Source organism: Sodiomyces alkalinus (assembly GCF_003711515.1).
Source record: "Sodiomyces alkalinus F11 unplaced genomic scaffold SODALscaffold_3, whole genome shotgun sequence".
NCBI classification, from domain to species: domain Eukaryota; kingdom Fungi; phylum Ascomycota; class Sordariomycetes; order Glomerellales; family Plectosphaerellaceae; genus Sodiomyces; species Sodiomyces alkalinus.
In genome coordinates, this window is record NW_021167081.1 from 1,148,166 (window position 1) to 1,174,413 (window position 26,248).

The 26,248-nt window shown below is 48.0% G+C and overlaps 5 protein-coding genes across 5 annotated transcripts; 3 read left to right on the forward strand and 2 right to left on the reverse strand.

Annotated features, from left to right (window-relative positions):
• Positions 1–1,816: 1,816 nt before the first annotated feature.
• Positions 1,817–4,301, reverse strand: SODALDRAFT_139019 (hypothetical protein). Its single transcript, XM_028606772.1, has 4 exons — positions 3,997–4,301; positions 3,373–3,881; positions 2,756–3,288; positions 1,817–2,687 (listed from the first exon to the last, which is right to left on the reverse strand). The coding sequence occupies exons 2-4, from the start codon at positions 3,863–3,865 to the stop codon at positions 2,001–2,003; spliced, it is 1,713 nt and encodes a 570-aa protein (XP_028467640.1). The 5' UTR covers positions 3,866–3,881; positions 3,997–4,301; the 3' UTR covers positions 1,817–2,000.
• Positions 4,302–5,267: 966 nt separating this feature from the next.
• SODALDRAFT_339235 (Thioesterase/thiol ester dehydrase-isomerase) lies at positions 5,268–8,934 on the forward strand (the record flags this gene model as incomplete). Its single annotated transcript, XM_028612842.1, has 5 exons — positions 5,268–5,396; positions 5,554–5,602; positions 5,693–6,449; positions 7,126–7,563; positions 7,659–8,934. The coding sequence occupies 5 exons, from the start codon at positions 5,268–5,270 to the stop codon at positions 8,932–8,934; spliced, it is 2,649 nt and encodes an 882-aa protein (XP_028467641.1).
• A 320-nt stretch (positions 8,935–9,254) lies between these two features.
• SODALDRAFT_331963 (hypothetical protein) lies at positions 9,255–11,324 on the forward strand. Its single transcript, XM_028611590.1, has one exon. It carries the CDS (start codon positions 9,592–9,594, stop codon positions 11,197–11,199), a length of 1,608 nt encoding a protein of 535 aa, XP_028467642.1. The 5' UTR covers positions 9,255–9,591; the 3' UTR covers positions 11,200–11,324.
• A 607-nt stretch (positions 11,325–11,931) lies between these two features.
• SODALDRAFT_331966 (aldo/keto reductase) lies at positions 11,932–13,339 on the forward strand. The gene has a single exon (XM_028611591.1). The coding sequence runs from the start codon at positions 12,106–12,108 to the stop codon at positions 13,090–13,092; it is 987 nt and encodes a 328-aa protein (XP_028467643.1). The 5' UTR covers positions 11,932–12,105; the 3' UTR covers positions 13,093–13,339.
• Positions 13,340–13,783: 444 nt separating this feature from the next.
• SODALDRAFT_349959 (WD40 repeat-like protein) lies at positions 13,784–16,516 on the reverse strand. The gene is made up of 2 exons (XM_028613448.1): positions 16,099–16,516; positions 13,784–16,011 (listed from the first exon to the last, which is right to left on the reverse strand). Exons 1-2 carry the CDS (start codon positions 16,219–16,221, stop codon positions 14,050–14,052), a joined length of 2,085 nt encoding a protein of 694 aa, XP_028467644.1. The 5' UTR covers positions 16,222–16,516; the 3' UTR covers positions 13,784–14,049.
• Between the last annotated feature and the right edge of the window lie 9,732 nt (positions 16,517–26,248).

Consider the following 26,248-nt stretch of genomic DNA (forward strand, 5'->3'; position numbering starts at 1 on the left):
ACGGTTGTGAGGTTGTTCATTGTTAGAAGAGAGCTGCCTAGATAGCTACAGTGGTGGAGATACTATAAGCCCTAATGGCTAGCCCTGTGCGGGTTACGTAACCCGCCTATCAGACGCCCCATGTCCTGATTAAACATTCGGTGAACCTCCTCGCCTTCCCCCCTCCCCTGGCGTTTCTTTCTTCGCCATCCGCTAATCTGCCGGCCTGATGGCTCCGGTCGACTCTCGTCCAACCGACGATCCGGTGGCAACGGCAAGGCGGCGTTGCTTGTATTTCCACTCTACCCGCCCGCTATCTATTAGGTACCTTATGAGTAACTCGGACTTCGAACTGCGGCATCCCGCCAGTGCGGCCAGTCCAATGTCAATGTCATGGCTCTTGCTTGTCTCTCACACCGTACCCCGTACTCAAGATTCTACGCCAAATTCTGTTCGTTTCGTCATTCCCGCCCGTCCAATACCGTATTGACTTTCATGTCGAACCAGGTCTCCACGGTCCCAATCCAATCCCAATTTAACCATGTCACCCTTTGTTTTCTGGGCCACAAGGGTGGTCGAGGTAGCGTTCAACGTCTCGTCGACTATACTCTTACAAGTGAACTAGGTACGGAGTACAGAAGCCCTATCACCAGGACAATAAACGTCGTTTGCACCTCACGTGCACATTTCCAGCTTTCCAGCAGCAGACACTCTATTCGGCAATGCCAATTCCACGGACAAACAACCAGCACGAGCCTACTAACCTCTACACGGCAGGACTCCGGTAATGTTTTCATCCCAGGCCACATGATGCCCGGTTTTGCCACTCTTTCACTTCCTCTGCATTTGCGTGTGTACAAAAGCTGATCTTTTGTTTCTCTTCCGGACTTTACCCCTTAATCCGGTTTGAACAAACGCCGATCCTGCCCACGAGCTAGCTGTTTAGGCCACGAAATCCGGCAGTGGTTGTGATCGAAAAAAAAAAAACTGTGCCTAGGCGCAGAGAATGATACCTATGCCGTGGTCGTCTCACGGGGTTGTCGTCTAAACAGCTCTTTACGCACGCATCCCATAAGGACTCTTAATACTGTAACACCCCCGGAATTGAGTGTCTCGGTTGGACGGTCCCTCAAAGAGATGCCCCTTGTTTTATTTGCCCAGGACTCTGTTGTGGGAGGGCAAAGGCGCAAGGGGTTGCCAGGTGACCTCCCAGGGGGGGTCGGCTTGGTCTATCATGGCTCGAGCCTATTACTTACTGCATGTATGGCTCAGATGTCGGTGTAAGATCTGGTGCGGGGTCCATTGTGTGCACTGCTTCCTCAAGACTGCGTACATGTGACTGTCACTCAGCTCAGGGGCTTTCCCTCTCTCCAGGTGCCGAAGTCCGGATCCCGGGTGATCAGTATCCTTCACCCTGACAGTTGACCTTGAAGATCCGAGATCCTTCTTGCTCTCAGTACCGATGTGCGAAACCGGGCGGTCGAGGAATTCTCGGGCTAATATTTGGTGGACAGAAAAAGGTCAGTACTGCGTGTTGCATGTACGCCGGTGATCTTGCCCCGTCAGTCGGACTGTGAATGCACGCCGATATTACCGTCTGCCACTCTGAATATGCAACCCCAGGCGTCGCAATCGAAGAGGCGGAGGGGATCATTGCAAAGAATGGAAGTGCAGCACAAAATCGAGGACATCGTTTGGTCGAACAACAACCCAGGACACACTCATTGTATTAATTGTATTATTATGGTAATCGGCTACCCTCCTGGAGCGGGATGCACAGAGAGCTAGGCTACAAATTGGGGAGGACCGGGGCCCTTTTCCCTCTTTTGTCTCTGTGCCTCGCAGGAACCGGCCATGCCATACCAAAGACAGAAGAAAAGACCATATCATATCTCCTTGTGGGGGCTGTCTTTTGCAGTCTTTGGCACAAGACTAGAACGTCCCATCCAATCTCCCGTCCCCCCTTTTTTTTCCCTTTTTTTCTTCTCTTGTCTTCTTCTTTTCCCAGAAAACTTACCCATTTAACGGATATCGAGGTTCATGGCACGAAACCACTCCTTCCTCTCCTGCGAGAGCACCTCGTAGTCGCGGCGGAGCAAACCCTGCAGCTTAGCCCGCTTGCGCTCCGCATCCTGGCTGTCGATGGCAAATTTATCGATGACGCGGGTCGAAGGCGTCAGGGGCCGGACGAGACCTTCGGCGGTCGCATATGCGCCTTGCGGGGTGCTCATACCCGCGTCCTTGCCATTGGCCTTGCTTCCCTTGGGGCGGCCGCCCTTCTTCCTGTTCTTGACGTGCGTTTCGATGGGAGACGTCATCTCCCCGTTGTCAATGTGCAGATCGTCGATGGGCCCGATGGCCATGGTCACGGAGCTCTTGCCGCCGGTTTTGGCCACATGTTTATCCTCGTTTCGCGTCGGAGAACCGGAAGGAGTGCTGGGTTCTATAATCGTCTCGGCTTGCCGGCCGCGTACCTTGCTCGAGAAGAGAGGGGCGTGGTAGGGCCGGGGGTATGGATCCCAACGTCGATTACCACCGCTGAAGGCGCTGGGGTCCTTGATCCAAGGGGGAAGCTTAACAGGAGTGGAGGCGGTGAATGGGGAGCTTCTTCCGTAGTCGGGAACAGGAATAGCTGTCATAGACTTTCGTTGGAAGCCCACTGAAGAAGCGGTGCTGCCGTTCTCGGTCCTGGACTCCTCGTGTCCGCTCTTCACCGAGATGTTAGGATTAGCTGCCACCTTCAGAGAGATGCCTGGATGGTCAAGGGTTTCCATACCTTCAGCTGTTCATTATCACCCTGGCCCTTGGCCATCTTATCATTTTCTTGATCTCCGTCGCGATGATCATTATCAGCGCCTTTCATCTCGACATCTGAGCCAACTTCCCGGGAACCACCAGCGGTATTGAGAATCGCTGTGGCCTTCTTTTTCTTGGATTTTTTCTTGCGGGCCTTTCGCTCCTTCTTGCCATGTTTCTTCTTCTTCTTTTTCGTCGCCTTCTGCTCCTCGTGAGAGCCATCTCCGGCGTCTTCAATCTCGGAGTTGCCGGCGGCACCAGCTCCGAGATTGGAACTGTCGATATCTTGGGGGATGGAAGGCTCGGTGGTCATGGGGCTGGAGATCTCGCTCTGTACATGAGCGCTGGGATGCTCGTCCATTTCAGGAGTCGACGCCGACGCATTCGATACCAGCTTCGACTTCTTAGATGGGACCTCAGAGTCATTCATTCGCTTCCGTTTCGCGTCTTGATTCTTGATGGGAGTCTGACCATCATTCTCGGCCAAGCCAGCCTCGTTGATACCCAGGTCATCTAAGAAAGAGTCAGTGTAATGTCCAGGCCATACCCTTGTTTTCTATTATTATTTCATTCTTCATCTGATATGTTGTCGCTTACCGAGATCGGATTCCGGACCAGAAGTGCAGGTGGTCTTCTCATCATGGCTAAGGCCGTCACCTAAACGGGGTCCCAGATGGGTTCTGAACTGGGCAGCCAGATTACGAATGAAGTCCCAGGCGTTATTTTCCTTGCTGCCAGGATGAATGCGGTAGAACAATTCGGCCTCGCCCAGCTTCTTCGTCAGCTTCTGCAGGTGCCGCATCTCACGGAGATGAAGCTCGGCAGACTGGCTCATGAGGGAAGGGGGGGTGAAAGCAGAACGGTCGGCCCAGTTGGCCAGTTCCGAGGCCAGCGCATTCCGCGATTCGACAAGCTCGGTCGTCTCACGATTGAGCTCCATGCGCTCGCGCTTGCGCAGACGTTTGACCTCAATCGAAGGTGTAGAGGCATCCTGACCGCTGCCAACATTGCCGAGGTGCTTGCCTAGAATGGCAGCCGCCTCAGCCTTGGAGACCACGAATCTGTCTTTCTTCGGAGACTTCTTGCCCATGGTCTCTTTCCTGCTTCTAGAACCGATGGTTGGGGACGAAATCAGAATGGGTTTGGCAAAAAGGGCAAGGTTATTTGGAAAGAATGCGTTCTGTGTAGAATAGATCTCATGGGATCCAGAGAAGTACTTACTACCACTAGAGCCTGGTAACCACAAGGCAAACCTGAGACTGCAGGGGCCTTTTCTGCAGTTTGATGTGTATTCTTGTGTGATGTTTGATTTCAGGTGAGAGAAACTGCCTGTGGTTGGGTAGGGAATGAAATGCAGCATCACAGGATAGGGAAAGAAAGAACAAAGTGATTGGGAAAAAAAGACTACCGAGAGGTACAGAAAATCTGTCAGGGAAGGCTGGATCCGTACAGTGATATGGCAGTTAGGAGGTCACATGTTGGATCTTTGATGAGTCGTTAGAATGGGCGAGGTAACAATGGTCGGCAGGGCGACAGAGATCTTAATCCTTCCCGGATTCACGACAATCCGTGCCTAGATTCACAAAGCGCTTTAGCTACCTGGTGTAAGGCTGCCATTCTACCTCTATGGCCTATGAATTTCTGTCATGACTTAATGCGGCCTAGGAAGATGGCAGAGTTGATTGAACAGAGAGGCAACAATCTTCCAAGATATGTGCCTGAAAGACTGATAGGCGTATGAAAGAGAGAAAGATAATAAATGTTGAGGGAGTCCCAAGGAGCCTGGTGGGCAATATAACGGCGTCTCCATCACCTTTATGACCTCTCAGGGGCAATCAATTCTGGCTTTCAGGATGCCGGAAGACCGCGTTGAGATGCCTCCGATTTAGTGAAGAAGATCAATTTCTTGTGGCCAAAGGCCCATGGGAAGAGAGGAGACATGACCTGCATGGCGCATGTAGTGAATATCATATAGACACCCGAGTCTCAATAAAACAAGGGGCAGGTTCGTCAGGTTGTACGGATACTCAAAGACGAGAAGTTGAGATGTAGAGAGAGAGCAAATCACGTGATACAATATAGGTAGTCCAGATGCTGTTGATGACTAATGACGAGGGGTAAAAGCGATCATCTGAAAACTTACCGGCGAGTTTAAGGTACTGATACAAAGTAATTACCCCACAGTTGGACCTCGGCATCATGTCGGAGGAAGCTCTGGGGTTGCTCGGCGCATCATGGAGCTGCCGAACGCAGATGCCGAACCCCAGGTTGAATGTTCGACAGCTGGGTCGAAATCGTGGCCATACTAATAATAGTTGACTGAACTATTTCGTACTTCGCTGTACTTCGTACCGCGGGTGTTACTCTCTTCTTCTAAACTTCTTGACAACACTCTGTTCCCTGGCCTCTATTTCTTCAATTCCTTCCCACCGAATATCCTCTACTCTCCTTGAGTTTTTTGCTGTCAATTGCAGCCCCGTCTCTTAGCAACCATGGCCGGAACAGCTGGACCAGGCGTCGGGTTCGAATACCCTCCCAAGGAGATTTCCTGGGTGAAGCGTGATGTGCTGCTGTTTGCCAACACCATTGGCTGCACTGCTGACGAGCTTCATTTCCTCTATGTTCGTTCTTCCCGTTCCTCGTCCTTCGTCCTTCGTTCTTACACGTTCCGTCCCCCCTTTTCCTCCCGTTTCTGGGGAAGACCCTCCTCCAGAGTCCACCCCCGCCTAGTGCGGTGGCGATAGTATCTGAGACTGACTTGTCAATTCCACACTACAGGAACTCCATCCCGACTTCAAGGTCTTCCCGACATACTCCCTTATTCTTCGTAAGCGCCGCCGCAGTCGTTTGATATCTTCAGTTTGTCTCGGAAGGGGAGCCTAGGGCTGACATTTGGGTGTTTCCCCCCTTTGCACAGCGTTCAAGGGCACCAGCCAGGAAGTAGTCGACTTCTACGCCGCGCAGCAGGCGGTCCAGATCCCTGGTGTTCCGGCGTTCGACTCGCGCCGCGTGGTCGACGGCCAGCGCAAGATTGAGTTCTTCAAGCCCCTCCCTCCCACATCGGCCGGCCACAAGTTCGAGGTCCGCACCAAGGTCGTCGGCGTCTACGACAAGGGCCGTCCCGGTAGCATCGTCGAGATCCAGGAGGACGTGGTCGACGCCGCCACCAACGAGGTCTACTCGCGCGTCATCGGCTCCGCTTTCTACATCGGCCAGGGCAACTGGGGCGGCCCCAAGGGCCCCGCCACGGAGAACTACCCTCCCCCCAAGGACCGCAAGCCCGACGTCACCTTCGTCCAGGAGACCAACGCCCAGTCCGCCCTCTTGTACCGCCTCAACGGCGACTACAACCCCCTGCACGCCACCCCCGAGCCCGGCAAGAAGATGGGCTTTGGCGGCGCCATCATGCACGGCTTGTACTCGTGGAACGCGACGGCTCATGGCCTGCTCAAGGCCCTGGGCGGCAGCGACCCGGCCAACATCAAGGAGTATCAGGCGCGGTTTGCAAGCCCTGTCCTTCCCGGTGATAAGCTCGTGACAGATGCATGGAGGACTGGTGAGATCAAGGACGGCTGGGAGGAGATCCGTTTCCAGGTCAAGGTGGAGGGCGGCAAGGTATGTCTGAGCAACGGGCGGGCTTTGATGAAGGTTGTGGGTGACGGCAAGGCGAAGTTGTAAAGGGAGAGCGTGTTCCAAAAATGCCATGTTACATTGTATTGCAATGAAATGAAAATGCCATACCAGCATGTGCCAATCGAAGAGACCTGCTGAATATCCCTTCTCGTGTTGTATACCATGCCATTTGCGTGATGTGTTTTCTGAGGTATGGTTGATATGGGGTATGGGGTATGGGGTATGGGCCCACTGCTGTTAGCAGACAAGGCCTACTTTCTGCCGATGCACTAACGATTTATTCTCTCCGTCAATTCTCACCACCAAAACTTGTATCGCAGGTACATAAGGTACATCAATAACCTCCACTTGCCTTCCCCGTACATCCAACGTCCAACTCACAACTATCACCACTCATTTTAAGTCTACCATTTTCTTACTCGATGCGGAATTGATATGCCCGAAACTCACTATCTGGGTCAGCGGCTCTCGTACGATGGCGCCCTCTGCACCATCCGCTACATCGGCGAGGTCGCAGGCACCAGCGGCACTTGGCTGGGCGTAGAATGGGACGATGCGTCCCGGGGGCGGCACGACGGCCAGCACAAAAACGTTCGCTACTTCAAATGCATGAGCACATTCCATTTTCCATTTTCCACTACTTAAGATCTAGGGGGTTTCTTCTTCTTCTTTTTTTTTCTTCTTCTTTTTTCCCCGACATCTCTCGGCTGACAACAGCCTCCAAGGCGTCTCCAAATCACCCACAGCTGCCTCGTTCGTCCGCCCAACCAGGACGGCGGATAGGCCGCAAAGCTTCGTCGCAGCGCTACAGGAAAAGTATGGCCACGAGGCGGGGGACCAGGGAGATGCGACGGCCCAGCGGAACCCCTATCGTAATGCGGACGTCGAGTTTGTCTTCTTCGGGAAGAAGGTTGCCGAGGAAGTCGGCTTCGATAAGATCCGACGCCAGCTCGCGAGGCTTGATGAGCTGAAGATTGTCATTCTCGATGGCATGCGCATTGCTTGGGATATGTTGCCTGATGATGGCGAGAAGGGGATTAAGGAGACGAGTCCCCTTGTTTCCGAACTGGACCTCGGCAGGAATCTCTTCGAGTCGTTCAGTACCGTGGTGCGAATATGTCGCGAGCTCCCAGAACTGCGCAGTTTGAGGCTCAAGTACGCATGCTAAAAACCCCCCTTTTCTTTCACTTTAATATTCCCTTTCATTTTGGAACTGTAAAAGTAAGACGAGCTGCTGATTCTCTTCACAGCGGCAACCGGTTCCAGCGTCTACGCAAAGATCAGGAGTCGTTTTCAGATTTCAAGGATGCCTTCTCGGGTGTCAAGGAGCTCGAACTAGAAGGGACCCTTCTCCCGTGGGAACACCTGTGTCAGGTTGCTACCTGTTTCTCGTCTCTAGCTGTTCTTAACGCAAGCTTTGATCAGCTTCTCTCTTTGCCGCCTGTCGACCTGGGCACGCTGACCACGACCCTCACAACACTAACGCTCGAGTTCAACGACTTCACCTCTCTATCAGATCTATCGTCCCTCACTTCCCTGTCGTCCCTCCGCAGCCTTCACCTCAAAGGCAACTCCATCTCCAGCATTTGCCCATCCAGCGACATTTCTCCTCCCGTCTTCTCCTCTTCTCTCATATACCTCGACGTTTCCTATAATGCTATCTCTACATGGTCTTTCATCGACGCCCTCACAACCTCGATCCCTGGCCTCACCGCCCTCCGCATCGCTCATAACCCCATCTACGACAATCCCGATCTCGACCAGGAAATAGGGCTAAAGTCCACTTCAGCAGGTTTCTCACAGACCAAGGGCACAGACGAAGCTCACATGATCACCACCGCCCGCATACCGGCCCTCAAATCCCTCAACTTCGGACCCATCACAATGCAAGACCGCACCAACGCGGAGCTTTTCTATCTCTCCCGCATCGCGAAGCAGCTCTCCTCCGTCCCGGAATCGGAGGAGGCGGCGGTCATCGCCCGGCATCCCCAGTACGCCGCACTGTGCGAGAAACACGGCGAGCCGGCCGTCGTGCGTCGGGACGAGGTCAACCCGGCTTTCCTCGAAGCTCGGCTCGTCAAGGTGCGGTTCCGTCTCGCCGCGGGTGGTAGTGGTGGTGACGGAAGTGGGGGTGATGTTGCAGTAGCCAAGACGACGGAGATTCCGCGTTCGTTTGACATGTACGCCGTGCAGGGCGTCGTGGGCAAGCTTTTTGGCCTTCCGCCGCTTTCCGTCAGGCTGGTCTGGGAAACGGGCGAGTGGGACCCTGTGGGTGGTTTCGATGAAGAGGTCGACAGCAGCGATGGTGAAGACAGCGACACTGGCGAAGCACCGGAAGGGAAGGAGCGGGAGAAGACCACCGCCCCTTCTGCCGGGGGTGAAGAGCCTTTCGGGAATGGGGAACAGGTTGAGGCCAACAAGACGGGTCGCTGGGTCAAGAGAGAGGTGGAGCTTGTGGAGGGACCACGGCAGCTTGGTTTTTGCGTTGATGGCATAGAGGCAACCATCCGTGTTGAGGTCCGCTAGACCAGGATAATCCAACATGCCAGCATACCAGCATGCCAACACTCCAATATAGAAACATACCAACATGCCACCATTTCCTTTTCCTTTCCTTTCCTCTCTTTTTTATTCTTTATTTTTAATTTTTATACTTGGTACTGACGCCGCCCTAGTTTGATCCAGTGATTATCATAGTTATCATAGTTTATGAACACATGCTTGCTTGTATAATCAGACGGCACACCCCGGACACGACAAAACCTGTGGAAGCTGGTTGTCAGTATGCGATTGGCGTTTGGCATGTTTGTCCAAATCTTCCCACAAAACGAATTATATGCTGTACAGCGCGTAATTAAAACGCACCCCACCTCTGGCCCGTCTATATAAAGGCTCTACTCTTCATGTTCGTGGGCTAGGTCTAGGTGGGAGCAGGAACCATTGCTTTCTCATCAGTCTCCTATTCCCTGACATAGCTTCGAGATACATGTTCACTCTACATTTTGTGCTAAGATATCTTACTATTGCACGTCCATTTCTCGGGACGATTTCCTTCTTAAACCGTCACTCATCGCCCAGTCTCGCTCTTCTCAAAACCGACACATGAATTCCTCGTCCGCACATGACGAGCTCAACGTTCGGAAGGGCATTGCGAACTCCAAGCACAGCCCATACAAAGCAACTATGGGTGTGCTAGGTTCTACGCCCACCGGGACAGATCCAGTTGCATCTCGCCCAGACGCAATGGCACCAAACCAACATAAGCTCGCCACCTCCAGTACCAGTACCTCGCAAGCCCAAGCCCAACTGGCGGCACCTACAACCCAGGGCCGAGATATCAGCAGCAAAAACACCGGCAAAATGGCAATGGCGTCACAGGCCGCCGTCACGATCGGCACCGTCAGCTCGAGCGATGACGCCTTTCCCCGTCTCCCGGTTTCCCTCCATCCCAAGTGCTTCCTCCTCCGTGCCCCTACCTCTCCTACAGCACCGGGACACATAGTTCCCCTCATCCCACTTGATTTGCTTCCCGACCATATTCAGATCGTCGGTCTTCCGCGTCACCTTTCTCCGAGACACGTAGCGGGGATGGCCAACCTTGGAACCATTCCGAGCACGGCAGACGGTGCGGTCTACAAGCTGCGCATCGTCTCGGACGACGACGGAGTTTCCCCGACTGCCCCGTGCCGTCTTTCCGCTTCTTTGGGCGAGACTGCAGATAGCAGTGATAATACCACCAGAGCCGGTGTCGAGAAGGCGACCACGACACATCTTCGTGAGCCAACTCAGCCAAAGGCGGCGAGCGAAAAACGTGACAGCTTCCGTTCTTCTTCTTTTTCGTCTTCAGATCCATCTCCCTCTCCCTCCTCGTCGCCATGTTCTCCGGCGCGTGATTTACCTACCGTTACTCCCGTATCCCAACAGCATCCAGCCGACCGCATGCTCCAAGCCCAAGCCATGACGGACGCAGAGGGGTCCCGCATGCCGCCACAGACCAGCGCCGAGAGGTGGAAGAGCAGCAGGTACAACGGCAAAACCAGCAATAGCACGAGCCAAAACCACAACCACTGCAGCAACGGTAGCGACCATGACGGCAATACCAGCAGCAATAATAGCAGCAACACTAATAACAACAACAACAAGAATAGCAGCAACAACAGCAGCAACAACGGGCAGGGCAGCAGACTCTTATGTCGGCATTGGTGCCATCACGGGACGTGCTGGTATGGGTTGTACTGCCGATTCCAACACACGATGCCCACGACACTCGAGGGCCTGCAGGAGCTGGGTATGAAGGAACTGCCCCCGTGGTTCCAGTCGGCCATGCGGCTGACGCTGGATGAATGGTTCGCGACCGGGATGAATACGCCGGGAGCGCAGAGGGGAAGCGTGGGGCAGAGTCACCAGCCGCCGGGGTCTCATTACATGCCAGGGAACGGGTTAGGAGGAGGCGGAATGGGAGCGAAGATGGGCGTGCCGGTGGATATGCGCATGGCGGCGGCCATGGTCGGAAGAGGCGGGGTCAACACCGCAGGTGACCTTTTCGAGAGGAAAAGACAACTGCAGGCTCGGCTGCAGCAACGAGATGGGGAGCGAGAGCGAGAGAGCCAGAGCCGACGGATAGAGGAGAGAGAAATGGAGAAAGCGAAGGGAAAGGAAACCCGTGAGATGGAGAGAGTGGAGAGATTGGAGAAGCTGGGAATACTGCACATGGACAAGATCACAGCCGGCACGGACGGGCGTAAGGACAGGGGTCCTGAGAAGGTCGTGGGCAATCTCCTTGATATCTGAGAGGTCCAGGCCGTAGGGATGTGACGAAATGAGCTGAGAAGGGAGGGATGCCTGGCCGAATGGTAGATTCTGAATCGACACGAAAAGAAAGAATAAGGGAAAAAAAGGGGGGGAGGGGACGAGAGACCGAGTATTATACATTTGGAAGACTGGACGTACGAAATCGCGTCTTGGGTCCGGAGGAAGACAGGTAGAGTATCGTACTATACTTACCTTATTTATTACGTCGGCGATGAGTAAACTACAGGTACCTTAGGTAGTAACTGTACAACGTACGTGGTACATGCACTCCACAGCCCGTATCGTCACAGTCTCCATGTACACTGCCATCGTGTCCCTCACCTAGGTACCTTGAACATGGGTTTTCCCGAATCTCGGTTTCAAAGCAAAAGCCAGTTATAAGTCCGGAACGTACTCCATACAAATGCTCTTCTCCCACTACCTCAGCTTAGGTGTCCATTGTGTGATGTCCTGGTACGGAGTTTATAAGGTAAGCAGTTGACTCTGCTGCGATAGGTGGGCAGAGGCGGCAATGACAGGATATGTTTATGTACTTGGTACTCCGCACCGGAGATGAAAATGGTGGAGTTGTACGTTGTAGGACCACCAAGACAGCCCACAGCCCGGACAACTTTTCTGTAACACCGTGGTCCGTAATTACATTCTTCAACCAGGACGACCCCAGAAGTCTGCCATTCCAAATCCTTCTGTCCTCTCTTGAGGTATCGATCTACTACAGCTAATAGCCTCCGCCGCCTCGCTAGTTGCCTTTCACTTCAAAGAGAACAAGAGCATTGTCTGTGAGACACATCCTGCGACATCCTATCTAGGTAGGTATACCGTGTATACCTTGCTCTACGTTATCGTTGTACTTACTTACCTGGCCCCACCTGAGACTCATTCACCATGCCTCAAATTGCCGGACAAGAAATCGGTCCTCGTGGCTTCGGCCTCATGAATTTTACGTGGCGTTCCGACCCCGTTCCCGATGAACAAGCCTTCGAGACCATGCGGGCCGCCCTCGACAACGGCATGAACTTCTGGAACGCCGGCGAGTTCTACGGAACCCCGGAAGTCAACAGCATGACCCTGCTCAACCGCTACTTCGAAAAGTACCCCGAGGACGCCGACAGGGTCGTTGTCAGCATGAAGGGAGGCCTGCGGCCCGACTTGGTCCCGGACGGCTCCCCGGAGAACATCCGACGGTCCCTGGACTTCACCCTCGAGAAGCTGGGCGGCCGCAAGAAGATCGACGTCTTCGAGTGCGCCCGCCGGGACCCCAACGTGCCCCTCGAGACCACCTTCGGCGTCATCGAGGAGGAGTACATCAAGACGGGCAAGGTCGGCGGCATCTGCCTGTCCGAGGTCTCGGCCGCGACCATCCGCGAAGCCGCCAAGATCACCACCATCGCCGGCGTCGAGGTCGAGCTGAGCCTCTTCTCGACCGACGTGGTGTCCAACGGCGTCGCCGCCGCCTGCGCTGAGCTCGGCATCCCCCTCATCGCCTACTCTCCGCTCGGCCGCGGCATGCTCACCGGCCGCTTCAAGACCGCCGCCGACATCCCCACCGCCGACGTCCGCCACCACCTGCCCCGCTTCCAGCCCGAGAACTTCGAGACCAACCTCCGGCTCATCCGTCAGGTCGAGGACCTTGCTGCGAAGAAGGGCTGCACCCCGGCCCAGCTGGCCCTCGGCTGGCTCAACTCCCTCTCCCGCCGCCCCGGCATGCCCACCATCATCCCCATTCCTGGGAGCACTACCGTCGACCGCGTCGTTGAGAACGCCAAGCTGGTTGATCTCACGGACGAAGAGATGGCCGAGATCGATGCTACCTTGGCCAAGTTTGAGGTGGCTGGAGCCCGGTACCCGGACGGCCACCCCATCAACACTTGAATATGCCCCATGAGGGCGACAAATGCACGTCCTATATATATATGTATGGCCTTGGTGTATGTTAGCGGGAATAGACCACGAAATCGATGGCATGCGTCTTGACGTCGGACGCCTACTCGGGGGGAGGAGGGCAAGCGGAGCAATTCAGAAAAACGCGAAAGTAAAGATTTTATCCACAGTTTGACCCCTGCAGGGGCCGTTTCAGCATTGCAGAATTCTTATGGCTGTTCATCATGTTTGCTTGGTGCATTGTGTGCGTGTGTGTATGTGTGTGTGCGCTGGTTTGGACCAAAGAGAATACATACCTGTATAAGATTAGCGAGTCTCATGGGACCAGTATAGCAACTGACAAGCAATCACACATATTCGTGATTGACAGTTCAGCCAAATATCCGGAAGGAGTAGTAATGGCGAGAGGAAAGGAAGTACGAAGGAGAAACCAACGGGAGTAAAAAAGCAAATGAACCGGCCTTTTAATTAGAAGGATGACTAATCAATCACTCGACTTCGACCATTGGACGCCGTAACTGATAAGGTCTCGTCGGTACCAGATCGCTATGCCTAAGGTACCTCGTACCTTATTATTTACCAACCTAGGTAGAGCGTGGAATGACGAGACAAAGTCGCGACAATTGTTGTTCGAGGCAGGAAAAAGAAACATTTATACACCAGAAGACAAGTAATTCCATATGATTGGGGTATACGGAATGCAAAGACGTCGCTTTCCAACTTCCTGAAATACAGGTACAATTGGCATCTCGACCTTGGCCTGGTAATTTGCAAATGAGGCCTAACAGGCAATGCGGCACCCTCGGCAGTCTACGAGACTTGGTAGAGGATGTTACACGCAACTCCCACTATCGTGCCTGTGACCTACCTAACGAGGACTCTGCCCGGCCAAAGGAAAGAAAAAGCCACAGCGCCAAAGAAGCCGACCACTAGCCACACATCGAACCATTACACCATCATTGCCCCATTGACGCCAACAGCCTCGACCCTATTCACAAGCTTCTTGACGTTGGTCCATTCCTCCGCCTTGAGGTCATCTCGCCCTCCCAACCCGGAAGCAACCTCGAAGACCGTCAGAGTTCCGTCGATGCCACCAGTAGCCAGGCGTTTGCCCTCGGTAGGTTCCCACGCCAGCTTATTCAGGCTCTTGGAGAGCATGGCCCTCCCGTCCTTGCGAGCGCTCGGCGATATCCGCGCAACCGGTTCTTCCGTCTCGACCGTGATGTCCCACAACTCCAGCCACCCGGCCCCATCCACGAGGGCGAAAACGCCCGGTTTGATAGGCGACCACTTCGCATCGTAGACGACGTCCTCGCGGACAAAGTCGAGCAGGGGCGACACGGCGCCCTCGTTGCCGGCCGTCGACGTCGCCGCGGGCGCCCGCACCTTCCATAGCCGGACGCTCCAGTCCAGCGACGAGGAAAGGACCAGGTCGCCCAGGTCGACGGGCCCGCGCGCCGGGTGGAAATCGACCGACATGACCGGCGCCGTGTGGCCCTTATAGCTGAACCGCGTGTCGATCCCCGCCTTGGCGCCCGCCCTGTCGTACCTGTGGCACGGGAAGATCGAACCCTCCTCGCTGCCCACGAGGAAAAACGTCGGGTCGGCTTGCGGGAACGCCATGGAAGTCGGGCTGACGTCCTCAATCTTGTACGCCGGCGGTGCCTTGAGCTCGAGGAGCTCCTGGGGCTGCGCGAACACCTCCATGCTCCAGCCACACACAACTCCATCCGTTGAACAGGAAATGATGTTGTTCGCGTTTTGTGTACCGACAATGTCGACAGAGTAGATGGGATGCGTGTGTCCGTACCCGGTGAGAGGGGTCTTCTGGACGGGAGCGCCCGATTTGACCCTTGTATCCCACAAGAGAACTTGCCCGCTGTAGGACCCGCCCACGATGAGGTTGCGATGGTGGGGTGAGAACTTGGCGGTGAGAACGTCGGATTGGGCGTGGAAGACAAACTCGGGCCTGTCGTGGAGGCCGAGACTCCAGACCAGGACAAGCCCGTCCGGCTCGTGCGGTGCTGTGGGATTCTTGGTATAGGACGCCAGCATCAACTCGGGGAAATGAGGAGAGAAATCGATGGAGCTGATCATTCGCTTCTTGGTCCACCGTTCGTCGAAGAATTGGGCCACCTCCTTTACCCTGTGTCGTCCCTTACCACCAGTGTTTCCACTGTCCTCATCTTCGTCCTCCACGTCCTGGCCCTGCAGGGCGTAGTCGGTAAGAACGTCATATTCCTGGTCGAGTGCTCGCTCGATCACTTTGGTGGCCTTGTCGAGAAAGCCCGAGAATTCGTCCGAGGCGGTGACGGCATCTAGTTCCTCGTCGGTCAATTTTCGCAAGGGGTAGTTCACCGATTGTGACTCCGGCTGAGCCGCGCCGTCCTTCGGCCCTTCTCGTGCCGCCTTGAGTTCCTCCTCGACTTCTTTCCGGATGTTCTGCCGTAGCTCCTCTTCTCGGTCTCGTTCCCTCCGGCTCTGCCTCTTGTTCGGCGTCGATGTTACGCCGGGAAGATCTTCGCTGTCGGAAAGGGAGTGCGCACGGGTCCTGTTCGGTGTTGCCCATTCCCCTGTTGTCTGCACGGCCTTGCTATAGGAGAAGACTTCTTTGACGGGTGACGGCGGGCATTGGAAGACGGTCGTCGAGGGTATCGTTGTCATAATGAGTGGTGGCGCTGGAGGCGCTGGAGGCGCTGCGACTGTTTGACCGGCAGCCGAGGCAATGGCATACTCTGATGTCTCATTGCTGAGTTCGCCTGCGCTCAGCACGCTGTTTGGTCGGCTTCCTCTTGGGCCGGGCGATCCTGCGCCTCCCGTGGTCGAGCCCGGTCTGCTTTCACCGACCAAGGTATTGATAAGAGCTTCTATATCGTGGCGACTGTTGCGACCCGGCGTCGGTGCGACTATCTATTGGTGTCGTCAGGGGTGTCGTCAGGGGGGGGGGGGAACAAGAACGCCTAGGCCAACGACATGACATCGCAAAACAAAACGAACCTCGCCTGGACTGCCTATGCTAGGGCGACCACCTGTCGTTTGGCTCGCTCGAAGTTCTCTCTGCCGCTTAAGCTCTGCGAGCTTTGCCCTTTTTGCAAGGATCTCATCTCGACGTGATTGCATGATGCCCACTCCTCAAGCCCATGGCGGGAGAACTCCCAAGCTTTATATGGCGGCGATAGTCGGGGGCTGTGGATTCGTTGGCGCTACGACAGTCGGATGGAGGTCGGAAATACCACAGCGGAATCGATGGGAAAAGGCCTGCAAGGGGAAAAGACAGAATGTGCTGAAATGGTACGCTATGAGCAGATGGAGACAGGCGTTCGGACTCGGTTGGCGGTGGATTTCTTTCAGTATTACCGCGTTGTCGCGACCAAAGGGGATAATTAGCAGCACGGGCCACATGCCCCTGTCTGACGTGACAGCTGTTCCTGCGTTGACCACTTGCTGGCCCGTACGGGAAATAGCTTCTGAATTTACGCGTGACTTCGGTAAAAATGCGGTAAAGATCACGGTACGTAATCAGGGAGGTTACAGCTCAACTGACCATTGCCCCCCCCTGCTCACCCGACCATTGCCCCCCTGCTAGCGTAGAACTGACCTAACCTGACTATTGCTATGGCCTTTACGTCTCGCCCGACCATTACACGCTAAGCTAACAGTAATGGTCTGGTGAGGTTAACGGGACGGAAGTGAATCGCTGCCGTAATAGTTACTATAGGGAATTGAAACTGGACTATTTCAGGACTATTTCCGGACCTATTCAGGATATAATACCCAGGTCACGTGATATACAGGACCTATTATAATACCCAGGTCACGTGATATATTAGGGCAGGAGCCGAGTAATAATAATCACTGCCTAAATAAATCCTAATAGCTTCTATAACTTAATTATAACACCACCAGATCGTGTTTACTTTTTAGTATTTACGCTTTATAATAACAAATAAGTCAGCGATCATAATATTATCAGATTCATTTATAACTAGCATACTCTATTATTAAGTCTTTTATTATTTATCTTCGCTATCATTCTAGTCGTTAATCATAGCGAAAAAGTACTCGTAGATAGCCGAGTACTAGTGGTACCTGAATAATAAGTAAGGTCGTCGCCTAGGCTTACCTGGTTACGAAACGAACGATATAAGTTACTATTTAGATTTAATTCGGGATCTATTTAGGATCTATTCTAATAGTATCTAGGAGGGTTAAGTAAAGGTTACTGCTAGAGAGCTCTACTATCGCTATAAGGTGGAAGATGGCCGTCTATGCTATATTATGAGTATTCTATTATGGTTTTCCGATATAATTGAATAGTTCCTGACACTTAAATAGTCGACTACCTACTCGATTACCAGTTTGCTGAAGAAGCATCTTAAACAGTCTCATGCTCTGACTTCGGCGGCGGCGGTAAAGGGTGTATTATCTTCAGCCAATAACCAGGAGGCTACATGTATATTGGACTAGAGTAGTGGCTTAATATATTAGTGGTTATACTAACTATAATACTAGAATTTTACCGACGTCTGTATACTCTAGCTTACAATAAGGAAGTTACTATTTAGACACTAACTAAGAGTATAGCCTATCGTCGTACTAGTATACTCCTATTCGCCCCCGTGAAGGGCGACGGTACTATATATTTTACCGACCTTACCTGCCTATATCCTTTACTAATATTCCTAAAGTACGACCACGATTAAATGAAGGAGGTAGCTGGATATACCCTGGGCTAGCTTTATAGTTTTTACCGTCTCCAGTAGAGGGAGAATTACCCCCTTTACTAGAGGGATGATAGGTGCTTGGTATAGGGAAGCTTCCGCTATCCAGATAGCGGCTTAGGCGCCGCTGAATAGAAGGCGCATAGCCTTCGTCTTTAGCTAGAGGCCGGCCGTTCTATTTCTTAGCCGCGCCCCCGTACGCCTACCTTAGAGGACTCTGAATAATAATTTTCCTTTTTGTTTTTGCTGGTAAATAATAAAAGCTACGACGAAATGAACTTTTTATTATAATAATTAAAATTCTTAATAAAAAGAATTTATAAACTCTGTAGATAACTTAATTATATATAATAATATAAGCTTAATAGTATATTAAAATATACTAAACTTATAGCAATAGTATCTTAAATTATAAGAAATATTTAAATATAATATAGTATATATAGTATAATAATATCTCCTAGAAATACTTATAAACCTATAGATAATTAGTTCTAATATATTAGTTAAAATATTTTTAATCTATATATTAAAGGGTTTTAATATTCTAAATATATCCATATAAAGTTAAAAAATAGCTTAGTATTCAAAAGAATCTTATATAGATAATAAAACTTTATATTATATATCAAAGTCGATTTAGATATATATAAACTTATAAAAGACTTATATCTATATATATATATACATATACTTTACTTATAGTATCAACCTTCTTATATAAATATATATAATACGCTTTTTAGCTATTCACCTTATTATAGATATTAAAAGTAAGTTAATATAGATTAAGCTCTATACCTACGCTTAGAAGTATAAATAATGATATAAAAACAGAATAGTAATTACTATTGTAAAATAAGTCCCTTACTACCTATTATATAGGATTTATATTTATTATAGTAATTAGTTTTATATTACTATAATAGCTTTATTCTAATAACTTAATTAAAGTAAACGCTATAATCTATTTTATTTATATAGATTAAGAAGCTTTACTACTATTATTATAAATTATAAGTATAAATAATAATAGTTATAATATATATAGCTTAGTAACCCGGCTTCTTTTTATATAAATATAGCCTATTTAACGAATATACCCTATCTAGATATATCTTTAGCTAGCCTATACTTTAAAACTTAAAGGGTCTAGGATTTAATATACCCTATCTAGGTATATATCTTTATATAGCTAGTATTATAGAATCTAATAATTCTAGGATTTACGGGGCGACCTCTATTATAATAAATAGGGTATTATAAAAATATTAATACGCTTATAGCGTACTATAGAAAACCCCCCTTTATAGGGGTATACTATCGTAATAGAGTAAATATAATAAGAATAGTTAGATTAAGTGGTTTAAAGTATTTATACTAAAGTTATAAGAACGCGTAGAAATGTATTAAAAGACGTATAGTTCTAGGAGGCAAAAGTTATTATACCCGAAATCCTACGGATATCTACTATCTATACCTAACCGTAAAAACGGTTATTTGGTTATTTTACCCCTAAAGGAGGTTTATTTAATACTATAGGGGTATACCGGCTAATCTAAGGAGGAGGCTATACCCTCTTATATATCTATAAAAGATACCCGCTATATACGTGGATATAGCGGGCCTACTATAATACTTACGCAGTTATATTCGGAACCGGAGATAATACCCTTATAATCTAATCGATTTACTTAGAGAATTACTAGTTAGCCAGGATTCCCTAGAATATACCCTTATAAGATATATTCAATATAATACCGCTACGGGGCCGATACGTCCTTATAGAGGACTTTAACCTATACTACCCCTTATAATTATAGCCACCGCGGTATTACCCCTAAGCCGATACCCTGCTTACCTTTACGACCCGGTAGAACCTAGACCTAATAACCCCCTCCCCCGGAATAACTATATAGTACTGCCTAGACCGGCATACTAGTACTATTAACCTTATATAAGTAATATAAGGGCTCCGCTACGATTTTAGCGGCCCGGATAAGACCGTTATCAGGTTAGACTACTACTTATAGATAGCCTAAATCCTTATAAAGACGGATACTATACCGATTACCGCGATAATACTACCACGGAACCTAGCTAGGCCCCGCTAGGTCTAAAAAGACTAACCCTTTATAGGTCCCTTAGCTTACCGCTATATAGTTATAGTAGACCGGCCCCCTTATAATACTAGAAGATATTAACTTAGTATTAGATAACGTAATAAAGGACCTTACGACCTTAGCCGATAAGGCCACGCCGCGCCGCCGCAGGGGGCACCCCTAGACGCCTATCCACCCCTTAGTAGAATGCGGAGCTAACCGCCCTTACCTAGGAAATAAGGCGTCTTTATTATAGATATATATCTAGGAAGTCCCGGGACCGATAGGACGAGTTCTAGGAAGCAGAGAGGTACTAAGATAAGGCCGTAGGGGTAGCGAAGCGGCTATACTAATAGCACCTACTCTACTTAACCAGGAAGGATAATAGCCTCCTCTAATAACTATAAAAATAGGTATAAATTAAAAAGGGAGCTCCGCTAAACCCCTTATCGGTGTTACTACTATACTAAGACGATAATAATAACCCGGTAATTATACACATAGAGAAAGCCGAAATCCTTAACCGGAAGTTTTTCCTAGCCCCCTCCTTACCGCCCTTAGGCCCCTAGGCGCGGAATTCTCCCCGGGATAGGATATCCGCCGCGATATTACTATAGCGGATATATAGGGGCGCCTTAAAAAGACTAAACCTTAGGCAGTACTAGGACTCAATAGACTCTTAGTATGGCTCCTAAAAGCGTATAAACCCCCCCTATACTAAAGACTTAGTGCTATCTTTATAGCGTGCCTTAAAATAAACTATTACCTAAAAAGGTACCGCTACGCTACTATAATAATCCTTAAAAAAGAAGGTCGGCTACCAGCCGATTACGTGATAGTAAAGGGCTAATAACCGATATTACTTCTAAGTATAATAGGTAAGGTCCTTAAGGGGATACTAGCCGACCGGATCGCTACCGTAGCGGAGGAGTATTAGCTCCTCCCGGAGGGATAAATAAGTAACCGGATAAGGCGAAGTATAAAGATAGTAGTATAAAAAGTTATAGAGGCCGTAAAGGCGAGTTAGGCTTATAGCGGTACCGCTTCGATACTCTAACTAGATATTAAAGGAGTATTCGATACTATCCCCTACCCTCGCCTCCTTAAGGTACTTAAAAGTAAAGGCTTCCCTTAATAGCTTATTACCCTAATTAGTAGCTTTCTTTAAGACCGTATAGCCTAGCTATTACTTAATAATAAAATAGTCCCCCCGTAGTACCTCTAAGGGGGGGGGGAGGGTACTATAAGGCTCCCCGATCTTTCCTATCCTCTTTATCTTCTATATCTTTACCCTATACAAAGAACTAAAAAGGGTCCTTAAAATAACAGTAATAGGTTTTACTAATAATACGAAAATTATCGCCTTTAATAGGATAAAGGTATAAATATAGTACTACCTTATTACCGCGTAGCGGATATACCTAGACTAGGAGATAGCGAGCGGAGTATAGTTCGAACCGGCTAAGTATATCTATATCCCTTTTACGAAGTCACGCTAACCCCTACCTACCCCGCTTCCCCTTAATACTACTTCGGTACCGGCGGCGGAGGTAATAAGGCTCCTAGGCGTTTAGCTTAATAGGAAGCTTAATTTCCGATAAAATACTAAAGAGGTTAAGAGTCGATTAGCTACCTAAATATACGCCCTCTTAAGGCTTAGCGTAATAGCGTAGGGGTATAGTTTCATAGATATAAGAAGACTATACCTCGTAGTAATACGATTAGTAATCGCCTATTACGCCTTAACCGTTTATAAGATAGGGGCCGGCCTTTAGTATAGCCCTATAGCGGTATTTATAATAGTATAGAACCGGTGTCTCCGATTAGTAGCCGGAGCCTATAAAGCCACGCCGGTTAGGGTTCTTAAAAAGGAGACCTTTATCACCCCCCTTAACCTATACCTCTTAAGCCTAAATGCCTAAAGTCCGCCGGATATAAAAGGAGGGAACCGAAAATAAGATATTAGCCAGAGTATACACTATAACGAGAGCCTTAGCGGTACCGAATCAGTATTATAGGATCTATACGGCCCTTATATAAATAGCCTAACTTAACGCCCTAATAACTTAGGCTAGAAATACGGCCCCGAGGAAAGTCCTTATAAGGGAATAGGTATTAAAGGTGTCTTCGTATAGAGTGGTATAATAGTGATTAACCGACACGTCCTAAGTGAATAATAGTTCGTCCATAGGTAAGGGGTCTTAGAATTTTTAAATTATTCGTTACCCGCCTTAAGAAAGAGGTCCCTAAGGCGCTTCTTTTATAGCTATCCGGGGTCTAACTAGAATCCTTCTATCTATCCCCGGCTAACTCCCTTAATATAAGACTATCACACCTAATATCTTAACCTTTATCCTCCTATTAACTCCTAGTAGTCCTACCTCTAACTTCCTATAGCCTAATATCTAGGAATCTAGATATAGCCTCGGCCCTTCCAGGTCGTGGTGATAAGTCTCGTGGATACTATCCCTTAGCTATATAATAGCGAGACTATAGCGATAACCTATTAATTCCAGGTATACCTGCTACTAGACAGGCCCTTCTAGATCGTGGACCTAAGTCGCATAGATACTATCCCTTAGCTATATAATAGCGATACTAAGGCGACGACCTATTAATTCCTGATATATCTATTACTAGTAGGTAGGCCCTTTAAGGTCGTGGATATAAGTCTCGTGGATACTATCCCTTAGCTATATAATAATAAGACTATAGCGACGATCTATTAATTCCAGGTATACCTACTATTAGATAGGCCTTTCTAGATCGTGGATATAAGTCTCGTGGATACTATCCCTTAGTTATACTATTAAGATAGTACCGTATTAATAACCGGTTAGTCCGTGATACGTCTACTATTATTAACCCGATAAGCTAAGTATATCTTATTATCCCTTACTTAGTATATCCGTGATAATAGGGTTAAGCCTAGGTAAAGACACGGAGGCCCTATACCTACGCCGTAACGGTACTAAGCCGCCCCCTGATATAACGCTCCCTCCGGAAATATAGAGGACTCCTAAAGCTATAAAGTACTATACTTACCTAAATTAGATTAGAAAAGCTAGGCCTATAAGCCTTTTTAGTAAGAGTAAGGGTACTAGGATTCTTAATAATAAGGTGCCCCTATAGTAATAAGAGGGTAGAAATAGTAGAGTATATAGTATTTTAGTGCTAGGATATAACCGAGGAAGAGTATGAAGAGCTTTTCGGTACCGTAAAGAGACTACTTATAACCAAAGGAGATCTATATAACGTATTAGACTATAATACTAAAGCCAGGATAATAGTTAAGTAGTTCCTATAATAAAAAAGGCTTAAGGACTTTCGCCTTACCCTTAAAGTTATAAAGGCCTATAAAAATAAAGACGATACTAATATAAGACCGGAGCGGGGACGGAATAGTATAGTAAACTAGTAGATTATTAATAGGAGTCCTATAAGCTAAGACCCCGGCGGTATTAGCTCGGTACTAATAGGGCGCTATTAGTTATTATTATCTTTATCGCCCTTAGTAACGCTAATACTACTCTTAATATACTTAAGGTCCTATAAAGTCTAATTAGCTAACCACTACCGCTAGGGGCCGTAATAAGGCCGAAAGGAGGCTACTTATAAAGTATTCTAAAATTAGATGTATCTTACCCTCTAAACGCCTTATCTAGTAAGATAACTTCTATACCTCCGCCGACACGGTACCGCCGCGGCCGTGGCCGGAAAGTAACGCCCGGTTTAGGGCCCGGCTAAAAGACTAGGACGCCGTCCCTAGGCGCTCTTTAGCCTAAAAGCTTATTAGTAAGGGGACTATTATAGCACCGAAGGGGGACGCTTATAATAGTGATACTATCGCTATTAGCGGCCTTTACCGCTATATACGTATTATAGAGATTTATAAAATGCTATTACTGCTTTTTAGTAGCGAAGGGACCTATTAAAACGATTAGAATATACTATTACGGTATACCTATAGTACCACGGCGGTATTAGCACGACTTATATCCTTATATAAACGCCAGCTATTAGTATATTAAAAATAGGCTATACTAGTTCCTATAGTATTAAAGCAGGCCTTTACGTTATCTAGGTATATATCTAAGCGCTTACTATAACGTATATAACTACCCTAAGTTAGCTATTACGGCACCGCCTTAATACTACCGGGGTTTATATACGGTATAACCCGGATTAAGCCCTTTTTATAGCGGTTACGATTATTATTAGTATTAGCGTTATTATTAGAAGAAGATATCTACGACTATTAGCACGTTACTATAAAGGTACTACTACGCCACGAAAAGAACTTATATTAAGCTACTACTATTAATTACTTATATATATATATATAGATCGTTAATATACTACCTAATTAACCCCATACCACCACGCTACTATAACGCTACTCGTAAGATACTTATAGTAAAACTATACTAAGAAAACGATAAGAATCCTAAAGGGGTTTACTAGTTAGTATAAGTCGTAATAATAAACCTATAGGATAATAAACGGGAATAAATTAGGAGGAAACCTATAACGAAATTATCAGCATTATAGGAGGAAAAAAAGGAGGATTAAGGTATAAAGGCCTTAGGGGATATTAACTATCTAGTTCTTATAACAGGGTAGAGCCTTATCCCCCCTACCTACTACCGGATATAGCAGGAATCTACCTAGTGGAGGTAAATAGCGCTTACCCCCCTACTCTTTTTATTAACTGAATAGAAGGAATAAAAGGCATAATCCTTAAGGGATATAGGGAGACCGAGGCTAAAAAGCTATAGCCGCTATATAGCGGAAGCGCGGTAACGCCCCTTAGCCCCCCGCTCTACTAATAAAGATTAGCTTAAGCTAACGTACCTAACTACTAGTCTACTTTACTTCCTATTAGCTATTAGCCTAAAGGTAAGATCTAGATATATAACGGGGAAGAACCGGGGCTATATCGGCCCCGTAATAGTACTTCTCCACCTATGGAAGTATATAGAGGTTTTCCCCGGGTTTTCCCCTTTATAGCTACCCGAGAAGGACCGCTGAGCCTAGGAAGGCTTCTATAGATTAGTCAGGATAGCGGAGTAAGATTATTGATAATAATAATAAAAAGGACTATATAGCCTAAATAGGCTCTTATGGATTAAATAGAATAACAGAGTAAAATAGCTAAATATATAACTAAAGAAGTCCTTATTACTATTTTAGTTATATATTAGCCTATTTTAGCCCTTTTTAGTCTAAAGATATCCTTTTTAGCCTAATTCAGTTATAATATAGTCTATTTTGGCCTTGTTAGGCTAATTTAGTCTAAATATAGTCTTTTTAGCCTATTTTAGTCTAAATATAGCCTTTTAGGCTAATTTAGCTATATATAGTTTATTTACTCTTTTTTAGCTTTATGATAATATACTTATTTTATTTTATTAATTATTTCCATCTATCTATATCTTATTATAACCTTATAGTATTTAAATTATAGCCTTAGGTTTATTTACTAGTTTCTAATACTTTTAGAGTATTATTATTAAAGATTAAGGTTACTCTTTAAGTCTTAATAAATACCTTATAGCTAGTTATTTACTAAACTAGTTAAAGATAAATTATATCTATTCTAAGACTTATATATTTATAATTAATTGTATTACTTAGTATATAACTTATTTATATATTCTTTAATTCTATATTATACCTTTATTACTTTTATAAACTAAACTATTATATTTCTAACTTTAATTATTATCTATATAGACTTACCTATTCTACTTAAGTACTAGAACTCTAAAGACTTTTAATCCGTGTATAACTAGCTGTATAAACTAAATTATAAAACCTATTCGCCTCTATTAATCTGATCCTGTAAAGCCCTAGCCCTAGCCCATAGCTCCTTAAGTTCCTCTATAGCACTACGTATACTTATAGTAGTATTCCGTATCCCTCCTGCTGACTATAACTGTGTAACTGCACGACGTAGATTGGGTTATGACTATGTGGCTATGCGACATAGGTCAGGTTATAACCTTTTAGCCCTTGCTAGTATACTAGAACGTTTTCGATTTAATTCCGGATCTATTCAGGATACATTCAGGATCTATTCGAGGAATATATACGTACCTATTACCACGCGAAGTAGTACAGCGTGGTGGTATACCGCTGGACGATACGCTCCGGAAAGAACGGGTATCGTTATTATCACTAAAGTCGGAGCCGGGAAAAGGGCTTTTAGTACGCTACCGCCGCCGGCTACGTACGCTACCACCGCTATCACTATCACGGTTAGGAAAGTCGTCCTCTTAAGCGGTACGGCGTTATCGTTTCTGCTCTACTAGATATTAGTAA